Genomic DNA, 15,912 nt, shown 5'->3' on the forward strand with positions numbered 1-15,912 from the left:
TGTGATGAGAATCCACGGCTTCCATCAGACTCCTAAAGGAGCCCCAGAAGTGGAAGTGGAAGCAGCTGGGGTGCTAGCAAGTCCCCCTGGGTACAGTGGGCACCGTTTACATGGGAGCATGGGTTTCACATCAGCGACAACAGAAGCTGTAAACGGTCTCCTGTCACCATGTCACCATCACCCAGGAGTGTCCCTCACCTCACCCACCGGCTCAGAAACCCTTGAATGGCGGGCACTTGGGCGCTTAGATGCGTTGAAATGGCAGATCAGTGTCACCTGGAGTATGCTCACTGCGCAGCACCCATGGGTGAGTGCCTGCCTTTTAGTTGAGGTGCAGGTGTGGTGACGAGTGCTGTGGAAACGTACAAAGCCCGGTGTGCTCGCTCATGGGCCACACTTCCTTGTCTCCTTGAGTCTCCTGCTCATTGATAAAGCGACGATTTCTAGGGTCTCGTCTAGTTTCTTTGAGGAGTTAGTTGATACGCCAAATTGGGAAACCTCGTATGACACTGCAAATTATGACCAAGTGCATCTACACGATAACGTGATTTAAAAGTAAATTGGAAGGATCTGGAATTGGAGTTCCATGTGTTTTATTTCCCTCCCCTTTTTCTTAAGTGGCACAGGCTTCCCCCCACCCCCACCCTCCCAATCCAGAGGCACCCAGGAGCCCTGCTGAGAACCCCTCTGCTCGACTCTGGTGTTACATGCTCGTTTAGGTGGGAGCTCTGTTCTGGAGGTCACGTCGCGCCTGCCCACCTTTAATGAGCACACAGGCGGGGAGCCACGCTGGTTCCCTAAAGAAACCCTGCGCTTAGATGCCCTGCAGCAACTTGTCTCATCTGACTGGTGTCTGTCCTCTGTGAGACATTAGCCAGGAAGACAGGGTCTGCGTTGAGTGCTGGGAAGGCGGCCGGCCGCTGGATGCTGACCTTAGGGAGGGTGGGAAAACAGGGCTCTAACGCCCACCCTGGGCAGAACTTCTCCTCGGAGGCTTGGTTAGACTCATGTAGCAGACATGATTATCTTTGCGGTGCTCGTTCCGAAAGAGGAAATGAACAGACATCTTAATAGTGAGGACTAAGTATTTCAGTGTCTTATTTTCATTAAGTTGTTTCATTACAAGTGTGACTACTACTGAGTCTCAAGATTTTGGCCCCAAGGGAGGAATTTTGGTGGGAATAGGTCCTGTGGGAGGATCTGTGTGTGAGGTGCTGGCGTCACGGTAAATAACACCCTTCCTATTCCAATTTTATTTTGTCTTTTCAGAGGGTATCATGGCTGAAATTGTTGTAAGCACTGTAACCAGGGAACACTTTTAGCAAATTCATTATTTAGGGTCCTGGACTTGGAGTCTGAAAGATACCAGTTTTGAAGCCCACCCACTTGGGTGATCCTTGCTATCTATCCTCTGACAATATTGTGTGATTTTCAGATGTGTCTTATACATGGGAAGTTGGGCCACGTCACCAGAAATGCTTCTATCACTGACAGGCAGTGATGGTTCCAAAAGACCGAAGAGATTTCACTGTGGACGTGACCCCAATTAATCACATGATTCATCACAGTTGTTCTTGTTTACAGGCCACTGTGCTGGGTGTGGCTTTCTGCAACACATAGCGTTGGAATGCAAGATTAGACGGTGAGTTGGATTCCTTATTTTTCACTGACAAACCTTGGTTTGACATCTTTGTGTTCCAGGCAGAAAGAAGGGTCGGATGACCTGAAAGGCTCATATTCTTCCAAGGCAGGAAAAGAACAGACATTGCAAAAGGCTTTGATTTCAGAGACACCACTGCAAAAGGAGGAGTCACATCAAAACATATCAAATAGAAAATAATTTATTTTAACTTCATTTTACTTAATGTTTGCAGCTAGTCATGATTTTGTGAACTTGCTTGTACAAAGTCTGTCCCTTCAAATCTCCACAGCAAAGGTTTACTACAATGACACTTAGAATTCCCCCAAACCGTCTCCATCCACAACGTTCCTGTACATGCACATTTTTCCAACGGGCTGCACTGTTTGCAAACATGCTTTCAACTTCCATAAAGCTACATGATGCCCGGCTTTCTGTTTAAACCTTTCCACTCTCTTGGGGACTTTAATCAGAAAAATGTTTAGAGTTGGAACACACATTGCAACACTGCTGGTTTGGTTATGCGTATCAACTCGTTCACCAGTTTGGTGGTTTTGCGTTGAAGCCCTGACCCAAGTAATATATTAATGGTCACTCATATGAAACACATTCAGCAAAGTAACATTACAAAATAGGGTTCCATTAAAAATACATACTGGCAGTTGTATCTGTGTTTTCCGCAGAACAAAAAGCGTTTAACTTTCGTATATGAATATAGTTTAAACAAATTTGTGAAAGTATGCTTAATAAAAAGATCTTTTGGACATTGAAACGCTGTATGTAAAGGTAACAAGGTAAAAAGTACCAGCGCTACTGGAAAAAAGCCGTGTGTGTTAACAGTGCCTTCCCAGACAGTTACGGGCGGTTTCTCTCCACTTACGATAGAGCGACGACCCCCAAGTTGCAGTCTGACTATAAACACGACCTCGTTTCTCTTCTATACAGAAACCTGCCGCATGGAACGAGGCAGGCGCGTCCACCCCACCGGGAGCGTCCGCTATGTACACGCCACGCACGTGCGCGGCCGTCACACTGTGGTCACCGACAGGAAGCAGTTGGCCACCCTGGTGCCGTCCGGGGACTTGGCGCCGTGAGTCAGGAGCTCCTGGATGGTCATCCAGTTGTCCAGGATCTTCTTGTTCCGCCGCTTCATCATCTTCTTGTGGCTCAGCTCCAGGATGCTCGGCTCCCTGCGCTCCTCGCCGGCCGGCGGCTCCTGCAGGCAGTCCAGCCGGCTCTGCAGCAGCAGCGCACGCCGCCGCCGCTGCTCCTTGGCGCGCACCACGTGCTGCTTGCGCTCCTCGCGGCTCCAGTAGCGGCCCAGCTTCAGCTCGCTGGCCGCGTCGTCGTCCGTGGTGGCGCCACTGCGCTCCTCGCGGATGCGCAGCGCGCGCTCCCGCAGCAGCCGGTCGCGCACCGGCCTCTTGGTGATGTAGCGCGAGCCGTCGCTGCGGACCTTGACCTTCCACTCCAGCCGGGGCTCGGCGGGGCCGGCCAGGCTCGTCTGGCTGTGCGCGAACTCCACGGCCGAGCGCTGCTGCACCAGCTGCATGTAGCTGCGGTAGTGCTGCGCGTGCGCGGGGATGTGCGCGTGCCGGTAGGGCGCGTGCGCCGCCCGCTTCCGGCCGCCGTCGTCCGGCTCCGCGGGGCCCGCGCCACCGCTGCCGCCGCCACCTGCCGGCCGCGCCTCGGCGTCCTCCGTGGCGGGGCGCGCGCCGCCTGGCGCCGGGGCTGCCGGGCCGCCGTCCGCCGCCCTGCGCAGCGAGCCGTCGGGGGACGCGTCCGTCTCGCCGGTGTTGTAGGCGCTCGAGCTGTCCTTGTCGCAGCGCTCCGGCAGCTCGGTGATGTCGGCCAGCGCGGGCCGGCGGCCGTCGGCGCTCGTGTTGTAGTTGCGGAAGCCGCTGTCGGGCAGCATCCAGGCGGCCCGCTGCGCGCGCACCAGCCCCAGGCACTCGAGCTCCACGCCGCGCAGCTCCCGGCTCAGCCGCCGCAGCTCCGCGTCCAGGCCGGGCGCGTGGCCGGCCTCCTGCGGGGCCTCGGGGCTCAGCGCCCGGTCGCCGCTGTTCTCCGGCTCCGAGCTCTCGTCGTTGCGTGTGCTGTCGTCCGTGCGGCCCACGCCGCTGTCCTTCTCGTGCTGGTTGGACAGGATGGTGGCCGTGTCCGTGGTGCCGCCGTCTTCCTCGTGCGCCTTCTGCACAAGGGAAACAAGAGCGGCGCGTCAGAGCCAGAGCGGGGACAGGGCCGCGTACCCCACCTGTGACGTCACCGCCCAGCGCGCCTGACCCGGTCGTCGGGCTGGGGACAGGGGGAGCCGGTGGCGCCAAGCAGCTCAGGCCGACGGGGGCCGCGTCCTGAGCTTCGGGAGCGTCGCCCCCGCGCCCCTCGGCGTCTGCGCTCCAGGGGCCGCGCTCTCCGTCCGCCTTTGGCTCCGGGCGAACAGAAAAGCGCTCAGTCCGCTTGCTTGCTGCCTTCCAGGCGCTGGTCCCTGACGGTCGTCAGCAGGGACAAGGGACCCGGAGGCCCGGGGTGGCCCCTTACCTGGGGGAGCACGCTGGCCGTGAACTGCATGGCCTGGTGGTGTTGCTGCTCTAGCATGTCCAACTGCAGCTCGTCCAGGAGGTCGTTCCTGTCATCGTCCATCCAGCCCTCGTCCAGCTGGGGAGAAGCGGCAGCCAACATGCCTCACAAGACAGGCCTTTGCTTTCGTTTCATTACGTATTTTAAGAAAAGACATTTCCTTGGGAAAACTATTTCTAGGGCAACACGACTTGTTCTGCTACATGTCAGAAAAGGAGCCCACCCTGCGCCAGTGTCTGCCCATTCATTTTCACTGGTGATGCCCCTCTGTCCACCTCTGCTGGTGTCAGGCCAGGTAGAATGGGTCCGGCCAGGGGGCCCCCTGCTCCCGCCCACACTGAGCTTAGCAGCCCCCCGCCCCCATACAAGAGAACTGTTCGGGGCTCCTTGGTCTACAGCCCACGTGCCAAATGTGGCTTTTTATTGTCATTTTTAAATAAAGTTTATTGACCAGTGTTTCATTAAAAAAATAAACATTGTATTACGTTTAAGGTATACATCATAATTTGACATATATTCCCATAATGAAATGATCAGGCAAGCTAATCATCTCTGAGGTACTGGTTTTGTGTGTGTGTGTGAGGAAAGCACCTGAAAGTCACTCTTCTAGCCAATTTCCAGTAGTCAGTGCAGTGCTATTAACTGTTGTCACCATGCTGCACACCCCTGCACTCTGCAACTGTGAACGATACACACACAGCTCGGCTGGAGCACCTGCCAGGCCCCAGGATGTCACCTCCGGACTGTCATGACCCTGGCTATGTTTTCCATCCCGTAGACTTCCCTTCTCCTTCCTTAGATCCCTGCATTAATGAGCCTGGGGGACGCCGTCAGCACCACCCTTAAAGGTTAAAGCAGAAAACGTGCTGAGCCCCAGCAGTGAGACCACCGTCTCAGGGTGGCACACAGTGCCTTCAAGGTCGGATGACACCGGGCGGTGTCCTACAGGAGCTTGGGTTTGGTCTAGAAAGTCAGACCCAGCCTCGTGGGCAAGAAGCTGACTCACCTGGAGTTCGGGCCTTGCAATGAGCAGGGAAACACTCTTGTGTTCGTCACTGGTCAGGAGAGCCACGGCCTCTTCCCGGTTCTGTACCTCCAGCCCGTTAATCTGAAAGACAGGAGCAGGTGAGGGGTGGACAGTGCATCAATCAGCTCATGCAGGACCACTGTGTCCTGCTGCAGGCCTGTGTCTGTCACCCACTGGCAGCCACAACAGAGAGAGCTTCCATGCAGCGTGGAAAGAATGCTGATGTTGGTGCAGTCTCTGGCCCAGGAGGGGACCTTGTGGGTGCCCAAGGCAAGTGTAAAGAACAAGCCATGAGAACGGGTGGCTGGGACGCCAGGAGGCAGCACTGGGCAAAATCGCAGTGTGGGAAGAAGGGACATCTGTGCAAGTTCATCAGGCAGAATACTCAGGCAGGAGTACAAATGGAGGTAGTAAAGCATCATTACAGGTATTTTCCAATAATATGGGTGAAGAAGCAACAAGTCTGATGGGAACATTGTGGAAGTTGAGGGGGGAGAAGGAAATGGAATTATGCAAGGTGGTTTGTGTCCCCACTTGGGCATTTTTTAAACTTCTTTAGGTGGGACAGAGGCCTGTCGGAGGGACTCTCTCGCCATCACACAAGATAACCCTCTTGCAGGATTTTTGCTCCTTTTCTTGGTCTGGAGGTTTCAGTCCCAGGGTGGGCCATTCCTGCAGGGGCCCCAGGGATGCTCCCACTGAGCTGGAGGGTGAGCCTTCCACCAACTCCTTAAACCAACAGGCAGCAAAGCGGTGACTCCACTACTTGGGGTAATGGATCTTGGTGACCAAGGAGAAATGGGGTCACAGAGGCCCAGTGGACCCAATAGAGCACAGAGGGCCATGTTGGGGACCCAGTGCCTCCCTGCCCTATAGTACATGTGACTGGAAAACAATAGCAACCAAAAAAGGCAGCACGGCTAAGAGTTCAAAACCTTCAGGAGTGAAGCTGAAGGACAGCTAAGGTCTGGGTTGAAGGCTGAGGAAATTAGAATAAGCAATGGAAAAAAAATCAAAATCACTCACAGTGAGGACTGGAATGATAGCTATAAATAAAGTGTGTCGGAAATGAGAAGAGGCAGAGCTAAGCTTGTGGGACACAGTGAACCAAAGAACCTTGATTTCTGTGAGTTGAAAAAGAGGACCCGAGAGAGAAACGGTCTCACTGATGTAAAATAGCAACAGAGCTAGAGGGAAAGCAAGTACCCTGAGAAGCCATTCCATATAATGCTTAAATGCCGAGTCACAGAATTTGAAAGACTTCTGATCCATTTTGCTAAATTTGCCAGAGATGTTCCCATTATAAAGATCAGACCAAACTTGAAACACTTGGCCCAAAATTAATCCTTCAGAGCACTCTCAATGAGTCTGGTCCACAAGTCACATCGTTGGCAGGCTTAGACTCACTCGTGTGTTGTCTTTGGCCCAAGCAGAATTGAAGAAAACGAGGTGAGCTGGCTCATACTGTGGGGTGCTGGGCAGCGGATCTCCTCAGGGCTCCCTCCCCACTTTGCCTCAGTCCCCAACACTCCCTGCTGTGCGTCACTGTCCAGAGCTCCTGCTTCACTTGTTAATTTGGCCTGACCACAGATACAACTTTGTGATCCCTGCTCTTCATCCTGAGAGCTCTTATTAGAACCAGTGTATGCTTTAGTGACGGGAAGGGGACGGGGCCACCGGTCGGATGTCGACCCACCTGGATAATGCGGTCTCCTTCTCGGATGCGTCCGTCCTTGGCCGCGATGCTGTTAGGATCGATCTGAAATATACAGTGAAAGTGTCAGCACCAGGTGGGTAACTCAACATAACGACAGTAACGGCGTTCCCTGAGGCACATCTGACACTGTCATGTTCGTCCCTATGGTTTTGTTCTGTACAGACAGAGGAGACTTGGTGTCATGCAGAGACGCAGACAAGGGTGGACTGACTCCTTCCAAGCTCTTGGACCACAGCCCTGGCAGGCCACGTGTGGCAGGCAGCAGACTTTGGGCACAGCAATGCGTGTCCAAGTGCGACGAGGAACATGCTACAGGGCATCCTTCATTACGCTGACTGGCAGCCATGCCTTGATTATTTTACCAACCACTATTAAATGTTGGAAAATAACTTGGAAATGGAATGCAACTGAGACAAATGGGCTGGAGTACAGGAAAGATGCCCCCAAATGCAGCAACAACAGGCCAGCTGAAGCTTGGTGGGCCAAGTCTGTCCAGAGGGTAATTATTAAGCCCAGCAGACACAGCTCTTGGCTCATGCCATAGAGACAGAATTTACTTCCTGACACCCTTGGGGTTCTAGGCTTGTGAACATGGGGTGCTTGGCACAGTGTCCACACAGTAGTTAGCAGGAAGATCAAAACAGCCTCCAGCTATGTACTGTGAAGTTGCACTTTACATATATGGATTCAACTATACACACTCCACCAAGAGGAAAACAAAGAAATACTTTGAAAAGAGTAAGATTCTATCCACCACGCCAGTCAGTGGACCTGAGATGGGAAGGTTCCCTCAGGTTGGAACACGCAAATCATGCAAACGGTTCCATTTTCTGGCCCATTTGTAGGCTTCCGAAGGGCAATTTCACTGACTGCTGATATTATAACTTAATCCCCCATTAAGGATGGAACTCCATGGAGTGTGATGTAGGGGACAGAGAAATTTGTCTCTTCCCAAAGAATTCTCAAAGAGCCAGGGTTAAGGCTGGTTAACACATGAAACAAAAACACATCTTTTGGTCTTGATATGATAGTTATAGGCAACTGGCCTCCATACCTCGCTTATATAAATCCCTAAGTCGTCTTCGTCATCCGTCCGGTAGCACACAGTGAGGCCCAGCTTATCCTGGCTGTTCATTCTGTAGAGGTCCACTTCCTGGCAAAGAAAGGCCACCCCAGTGAGACTCCCGTAGGCAGTGGCCACAGGGAGGACTGCAAATACTTTATGAATATTTTGTTTAAATGATGAACTGAATTTCTTGACAATCAACTATGGAGAGTGGTTAACTTACTAAACAAAAAGTGGTTATGGACATGGGATCGATGCCCAAGGCATTTTGACCTTTCAGTCAATACAAAGTCATTTTGAAAACAGTTATTTTATTGCTTCCCCCAAAAGAAAAATGACCCATATGTCACTAAGCATCAAGACTTCTGGGGTAGGGGGCTTTTCAGGAGCATTCTTTCAATGTCTGCCACAATCAAGAATATTTCCATACACCAAACCATCCAGCCATTGTACTATAAATGTTTCCAGCATATTTGGTTAGATTATTTCACATTGTTATGCTTTAATATTCACAAACAGATCACACACACATTGATCCAAGAAAGGAGGGTAACGTGACTGACTATGCAATGAATGCTTCCCACAACAGCTGCGATACAGGTTTTGCACTCCCAATTCACCCTTTTGCAAATCAAATTCACCCTTTTACAAATCAAATTCATCCTTTTACAAATCAAATTCACCTTTTTGCAAATCAAATTCACCCTTTTGCAGATGAAATTTTACCACAAAAACCTTTTCTTATTCTTTGTAATAAAAATAAATCCAGTGTTGTTAAAATTAAACATTTTATTGCATGTATTTAATAATAAACATAAAATACTTATTTAACATCAGAAACACTTATTTACTTATAGCTTCATCACTTCTCCTGCCACTGCCCACGGTATTTTCATATACATATTAATAAAATAATTATGACAATCTGTAGGAGTAATAGTTGCAATGGAATGATTAATAACATCTACTAAATGTTCATGGCTTGGTGGATAAACCAAAATATTTTTTGTGCAGAACTTAATTTTTGAAAATACTTCTTCAGTGGGGTTCATCATTGGAGAGTATGGTGGTAGAAATAATAAAGTATATCTTGTCTGACCAATGAGATCACATACCATGTTTACTCAAAAATAAGACCTAGCCAGACAATTAGCTCTAATGCATCTTTTGGAGCAAAATTTAATATAAGACTCAGTCTTATAGTAGAATAAGACCTGGTATTATACAGTAGTACCTCAGTTTTCGAACGTCTCCATTGATGAACATTTTGGTTTATGAATACCTGCTTCGGTTTTCGAACATTTCAGAATCAGAAATGTCTGTCTCAGAAGTCGAACATATCACATGGCTTCCGCTGAGTGCAAGATGCTGAGGCCTAGCTGTTGGCTGTTTTCGAACGTTTCAGAACTCAAATGGTCTTCCGGAATGGATTACGTTAAAAAACCAAGGTACCACTGTATTATATTATTATATTATATTACATTATTATATTATATATTATATTCTTACATTAAAAACCCAGTCTTATAGTAAAATAAAACAAGGCCTTATATTAATTTTTGCTCCAAAACACGCAGTAGAGCTGATTGTCCGGCTAGGTCTTATTTTCGGGGAAACAGGGTAATTCCTGGGTTTTGTGGAGGCTTACATTGTCCAAAACAAACCACACTTTCTCCAGGTTATCTTCATCCAATTTCTGCAATAACCTCTGAAGAAATTCCCCAAAAATATTTGTACTGTAGAACATGCAATTACTTCATGCCACACCATTCCCTGAATGTTTATTGCTGCAATTAGAGAAACATTTCGTCCTCTCACCATTGGCACAGTAACACGATCTGGTGTATTACATTTCGATTGCACCTTCGTTTTTAAAAAACTAAGTACTGCGCAACAAATATTTTCGCTGATCCATCAAACCATGAACATTTAGTAGATATTAATCATTCTGTTGCAACTATTACTCCTACAGAGTGTCAAAATAATTTTATAAATATGTATATGAAAATACGAAGAACAGCGGCAGGAGAACCGTGTAGATGAAGCTATAAGTAAATAAGTATTTCTGACATTAAATAAGTATTTATGTTTATTATTAAATACACATAAAAACAAGTTTAATTTTAACACTAACATTGAATTTATTTTTATTACAAAGACTAAGAAAAGATTTTTGTGGAAAAATTGGATCTGCAGAAGGATGAATTTGATTTGCAAAAGGGTGAACTTGATTTGTAAGGGGTGAATTTGATTTGCAAAATGGTAAATTAGATTTGCGAAGGAGTGATTTTTTTATTTTGGATTGCAAAGGGGTGAATTTGCTTTGCAAAAGGGTGAATTTGATTTGCAAGAGGGTGAATTTTGAGTGCAAAGGGGTGAATTTGAGTTTCAAAAGGGTGAATTTGATTTGCAAAGAGGTGAATTTGATTTGCAAAAGGGTCTGGTCTACTTGATTTGCAAGAGGGTGAATTTGATTTGTAAAGGGGTGAATTTGATTTGCAAAGGGGTGAATCTGGATTGCAAAAGGGTGAATTTGGACTTCAAAATGGTGAATTTGATTTGCAAAGAGATGAATTTGATTTGCAAAAGGGTCTGGTCTACTTGATTTGCAAGAGGGTGAATTTGATTTGCGAAAGGTTAATTTGATTTGCAAAGGGGTGAATTTGATTTACAAAAGGGTAAATTTGATTTGCAAAAGGTGAATTTGATTTGCAAAAGGGTGAATTTGATTTGCAAAAGGGTGAATTTGATTTGCAAAAGGGTGAATGTGATTTGCAAAGGGGTGAATTTGATTTGCAAAAGGGTGAATTTGGATCGCAAAAGGGTGAATTTGGACTTCAAAATGGTGAATTTGATTTGAAAAGGTTGAATTTGATTTACAAAAGGGTGAATTTGATTTGCTAAAGGGTGACTTTGATATCCAAAAGGGTGAGTTTGATTTTGAAAAGTGGGAGTTTGATTTGCAAAACGGTGTGTTTGATTTGCAAAAGGGTGAATGTGATTTGCAAAAGGGTGAATTTGATTTGCAAAGGGTGAATTTGATTTGCAAAAGGGTGAATTTGATTTGCAAAAGGGTGAATTTGATTTGCAAAAGGGTGAATTTGATTTGCAAAAGAAAGAATTTGATTTGCAAAAAGGTGAATCTGATTTGCACTTGGGTGAATTTGATTTGCAAAAGGGTGAATTTGATTTACAAAAGGGTGAATTTGATTTGCTAAAGGGTGACTTTGATTTGCAAAAGGTGAATTTGATTTGCAAAAGGATGAATTTGATTTGCAAAAGGGAGAATTTCATTTTCTACTCTAGTTTTGGTCAATACTTTGATTGATAAATACTTGGAGAACTATTAAGCTATAAAAGTGGACATTAGTTCATGTTGCTACTGAAGAGATGACTTTCTCTCTGTGTTTTCTTTCCAAATCTGCCAGTTTCTCCCAACGAATCTGTATTACTTTTATAACTAGAGAGAAAACTTCTTGGAACAAAATGTCAGGCTGTAACCAAAGAGGTTCCTAAAATACTTGTTTTAAAATATTTTCACCTGAATCACTGATAGTTGATTCAAGGACCACGTCTTCTTACACTTTCCTCACTGACACTGTTTAGATGCGGCCATTAACCCCACATATGGGTAGCAAGTTAGTAACATACCACCCCTAAGTCCTGCTTGGAACTGTGTTCCCCACGACACATGGTGGTCCAGGCCCTTATGACATTTTGCACAGGAGAGAAGAGGTGTGTGTCCAGTTGCTGGGATTCCAGGAATACATGTCCTTACTATAGCACAACGACGTGGGTCCAACACTTTAACTCCCATTGCAAATTCTCCTGGGAGACATGCATGGGGACAGTCACATTCTCACTTCGGCTGGATTTGACTTAAACCTTGCAAAGGTGACATTGCGTCCTTGATGTGGACGAGAAGTGCCAGCCTGGCTCCAGCAGAGGCACGCATGATGTGTCAGGGCACGGAAGCACGTGTGGGACCAATCCCTCCAGTCCCAGCTGGCAGTGGGGTGCAGTCTGAGGACTTGGTCTGCAGAGCGGACTTAAGAATGGGAGTGTGGCCCCAGTGCAGGGCAGTCCTCTGGGAACAGCTGTAGCTTCGAAATAGTCTGGTTTTAAAAGTGATGAGTGGTCCTGGGTGAGCAGATTCGGGCAAAGCCCATGTCGAGTCATGAAGCAAAAGGGTGTCTAGGGTTCAGGTGCCCACGAGATATCGACGGCAGATGGGAAGGTGTAGGCTTCAGTGTTTGCTCGCATTGTCTGAATCTTCTTTGGAACTTCTAAACCAAAGCGGGGGAGATCTCATTTAGAAGGCACACAGAGTAACTTATTGGGGGCCACTCCGTTTCCGAGGGTGGGTCCACGAGACACGGCAGAGCCTGGCTGCTGATGGTTAAGCAAAGGGCGAGCCATCGAAGGTCCTCAGAAGCTCCTGACAACCCACAGTGTACGAGCTGCTGCTTTCCGGATCTGTAGAGCTCATGCCAAGCTCACAGGCAGCCGGCGCCGGATAGTGAGGGGGCGGGAAAGCAGTGTCTGCCTTACGCTCACGCACAGCGGCTGCTCAGTGAGCCCGAGTGAACGAGCCTGAGTTCAGGCAGGAGACAGACCCGACTGGAAGGTGGGCTTGGTGCCGCTTCTCTGCAACTTCTCAGCCATTCTACAGGCTGATAACCAGACACCGCATCTGGGGCTCAGTGGAAACGACAGTTCCTCAAAGTTATTGGGTGTTTTGTAAATTCTCAGCTTTTCGTCCTGACTCTGAGCTGGACGCACAGCCCTACACACACAGAAAGCATAGCGGCTGTCAATGCATATGTATCTGGGATGGTGGAGATAAGGTTTCAAGGCCCATCAATCACACTGCGTGAATAATGCACCAGCATTCTCTGGACTGCAGCTCGCACCATGGTGTCCTGTGGCTTACTATCTAGATGGGCTGCTGGATAAAAATGAACAACTAAGCCTGACATTTCAGATGGAACTGAAATGATAGTGCAATTAAAAGAATTAAGGGGCCATTCCACCTGGACGATTCAAGCTTTCTGTTTCACTGGCAGCCACTTTAATCAGAGGATTCCCAGAGACTCCGATGGCTTATCTGCCTCTGCGAGGACTGTTCACTGGAGCGTAACTCTTTACTTATTGGTCCAGGACTGTTGTACACACTTCTTTAGACGTATCTCGATGCTTTCTACCGCTATGCATGGTGCTATGGGGGGTGCAGAGATGCCTCTAAAAAGACTGCATTTCCCTTCCCAGACCTTAAATTTGGGGAAGGGTAAGAAGGCACTTACCCCTTCATTCAACAATATATACTGGGGGCCCACTACACGCCAGGCTCTGTCTAGGCAGGAGGGATGCAACAGAGCCCAGCTGTCCTGGAGCTTGGATTCCACTCAGGGAGCCAGACAATAGGTAGGAAATGGCACTGTGGGGTCGGGGTGCTTCACAGAGAGGGGCCCACCTTCTCTGAAGGTGACATACAGACAAAAGGCTGAGTTAGGCTGAGCTGTGCAAGGGTCCAGGGAAAGTGCCACGCAGTCTGAGATGGGAGCAGATGGAAGAAACATTAGCAAAGTCCCCAGGACACCCAGAGACTGGTGAGGAGCTGACTCAGTGAGCGCAGGGCTGGCCAGGGGAGGTCTGGGATCAGGGCCGAGCTGTGCCTCGACGCTGAAGCAGCACATGTCGACTGGTTGGGGCCCGTCATCTCCAGGACAACCCAACCACTGTGCCCTGCGCAGGTTACTCTGTGAAGCCAGGTGAGGAGAGCATCACAGCCCCGTTGAAGCTGCATTCCTCCCTGTCCTTTCTGGTCTGAGTCACGTCATCAGGATCCAACACAGGTGATGGCAGCTTCGCCGCCTGCCGAGGACGCTGCCAGTGAATGAACTGGGAGATTCAGACCGCAGACAGAAGAAAAGGCTTCTGTCGGACGTCTGTTTTCTTTGTGACTTGTCTGCAGATGCAGAGCTGGTGTTCAGTCCCCAAAGGCTTCTGGGTAATTACTTGGCTGCTCAGCCCTTGGGTGTATGTGGCACAATCTTCTCAACTCGAGCAGCTCCATGTGGTCATTTCGTGTGCTTTCCAAGCAAGGGCATGTTTTCCTCTGTGCCTTTGCTTCCAGGACATCCCGACACACGCTTACGCCTCTCCCTGATGTAACATCTGTTTTCTGAAAGGTGCAGATGCTGGTCTTCTCCAGCTTCCATGGCGAGTGGGGTGTTGAGACTGACCGCCTCACTGGAAACAAGCCTGCTGCTTCTATCACCTAACCCCAGAGTGGGTAATAACACGATGGAAGCTGGCAGAAAGACTGCTGACTATCCTAAGAAATGTCGTGGGAGTAGAGTGACGGGTATATGCCAGTCTCCCCGAAAATTGGGTCCTCAGCACGGGGGTTGGTCTGGAAACCTTGAACTGCCGAGGCTACCTCTCAGAGACATAGCTTCGAACGGGGCACTCCTGGAAGTAGCATGGCCACCGGCCCTCCTGGAGAGGGGCTGCGGTGCATCTCACCACGGGGCTCAGGACAGGCCATCCCTCCAGAACCACCAGGTTGCTTGGTTAACAGAAATCCCCTGGTGACAACTATAGGCAAAAGGCCCGTTGGATTCCTGGTGCTATGTGACGGCCTAAAGAGCTAGAGATGGGCAACAGTCATGTTTTGGTTTTCAAGGAGATGAAAGTGTCTGCCTCACGGCCTACTGGCTGCTCAGCCTCAGGAACAGGAGCCCCTTGGGGGCAGGAGACATGCTGATGTGCATTTCTGGCGCCAAACGGCACCTTTAGGGGAACATGCTCAGCCAAAGCTGGTGAGCAGGCATGAGAGTGAGATGCACTGAAGCTGCTGATATCAGAGTCTAAACAGAAAACCGACTGATTTTCCACATACTTGATTCTTGGTCTCTGCTTTGCGTTCATGAAAAGAATGAAGTCTTAGCTCAGTGTTGCATGCCTACAGGGGCCGAGGCCTTTCCAGCTCTGTGTGACAGCGTGGGTGACATCAGAGGCTTGGAGGCACATGTCTACACTACAGTGTATCAAAGTACACTGTCACCGGATGTCGTTGGTGTGACCCATGGCAAGGAGAGCAACTGGGAGCTCGGACTCCTTACCTGGGCCCTTGGCCTCTAGGGCAGGGCTCCTCGGACATGACACCACCTGTGGATGCTGTTAAAATGCAAACTGACCCGCAGTTCTGAGGCTCGGCTTTGCGTCGCTGCCACATCCCAGGGATCCCTCTGGCCCCGCACACACCAGCAGCAAGGCTCTAGGAGCTGCGTGGGACCCCCCCCCACCAAACACGAGGGGTCCCACTGGTGTTCACTGAGGAAGTTCCCTTGTCCACGGAGAAAGGCTTGGTTGACGCTGGTCTTCATGCTTCCTTCACTTCCTTCGTACTACCTAATGTCCTTAGAACAGGACACAGAGCTGGAGGCAGTGGAAAACCGGCCCCAGGCCCCAAGGTGTAACAGCGAGGCCTGAGTCCACTATATTTAACTGTGTGGCCGCACCTTCTGTTCATGGCAACTGATGCTGATTCCACCTGAGGCAGTGGTACAGTGTTTCCTTTAAAATAAGTTTGTCTTATTTCAAATGAGTTAAAGGGAACTACAGAGCAAACAATGGCTTGGCTGGTATTCAGATATGACAACAAACTGTAGGGCAGAATGGGTCAAATTGCAGAGTGTGGGTGCTCAGTGACCCTCCAGAAATGAGACAGGAGCAATTTTCTAGGGAGAGGTCATATCTGCCATCGGATTCTCAAGGGTGCTGGGAACTGAAATGGAACTTGGACCCCAGGGCTATAACGTCAAGTTTAACTAAAGACTTAAGATGTACAGTCTACACACTCCCATGAATCTAGCTCCTGA

At 49.0% G+C, this 15,912-nt stretch overlaps 1 protein-coding gene across 1 annotated transcript in view; it reads right to left on the minus strand.

Moving 5' to 3' along the window:
• Positions 1-1,825: 1,825 nt before the first annotated feature.
• PDZRN3 (PDZ domain containing ring finger 3) overlaps positions 1,826-15,912 on the minus strand; it is a 152,174-nt gene continuing 138,087 nt past the window's right edge. The window contains exons 6-10 of the mRNA XM_033132797.1: positions 8,015-8,113; positions 6,940-7,002; positions 5,223-5,324; positions 4,178-4,294; positions 1,826-3,830 (exon numbers count right to left, since the gene is read on the minus strand). Coding sequence (XP_032988688.1) covers positions 2,667-3,830; positions 4,178-4,294; positions 5,223-5,324; positions 6,940-7,002; positions 8,015-8,113 — 1,545 coding nt within the window. The 3' untranslated portion in view covers positions 1,826-2,666. The remainder of the gene's footprint in view (positions 3,831-4,177; positions 4,295-5,222; positions 5,325-6,939; positions 7,003-8,014; positions 8,114-15,912) is intronic.

Source organism: Rhinolophus ferrumequinum, chromosome 17 (genome assembly GCF_004115265.2).
Source record: "Rhinolophus ferrumequinum isolate MPI-CBG mRhiFer1 chromosome 17, mRhiFer1_v1.p, whole genome shotgun sequence".
Taxonomy (NCBI): Eukaryota; Metazoa; Chordata; class Mammalia; order Chiroptera; family Rhinolophidae; genus Rhinolophus; species Rhinolophus ferrumequinum.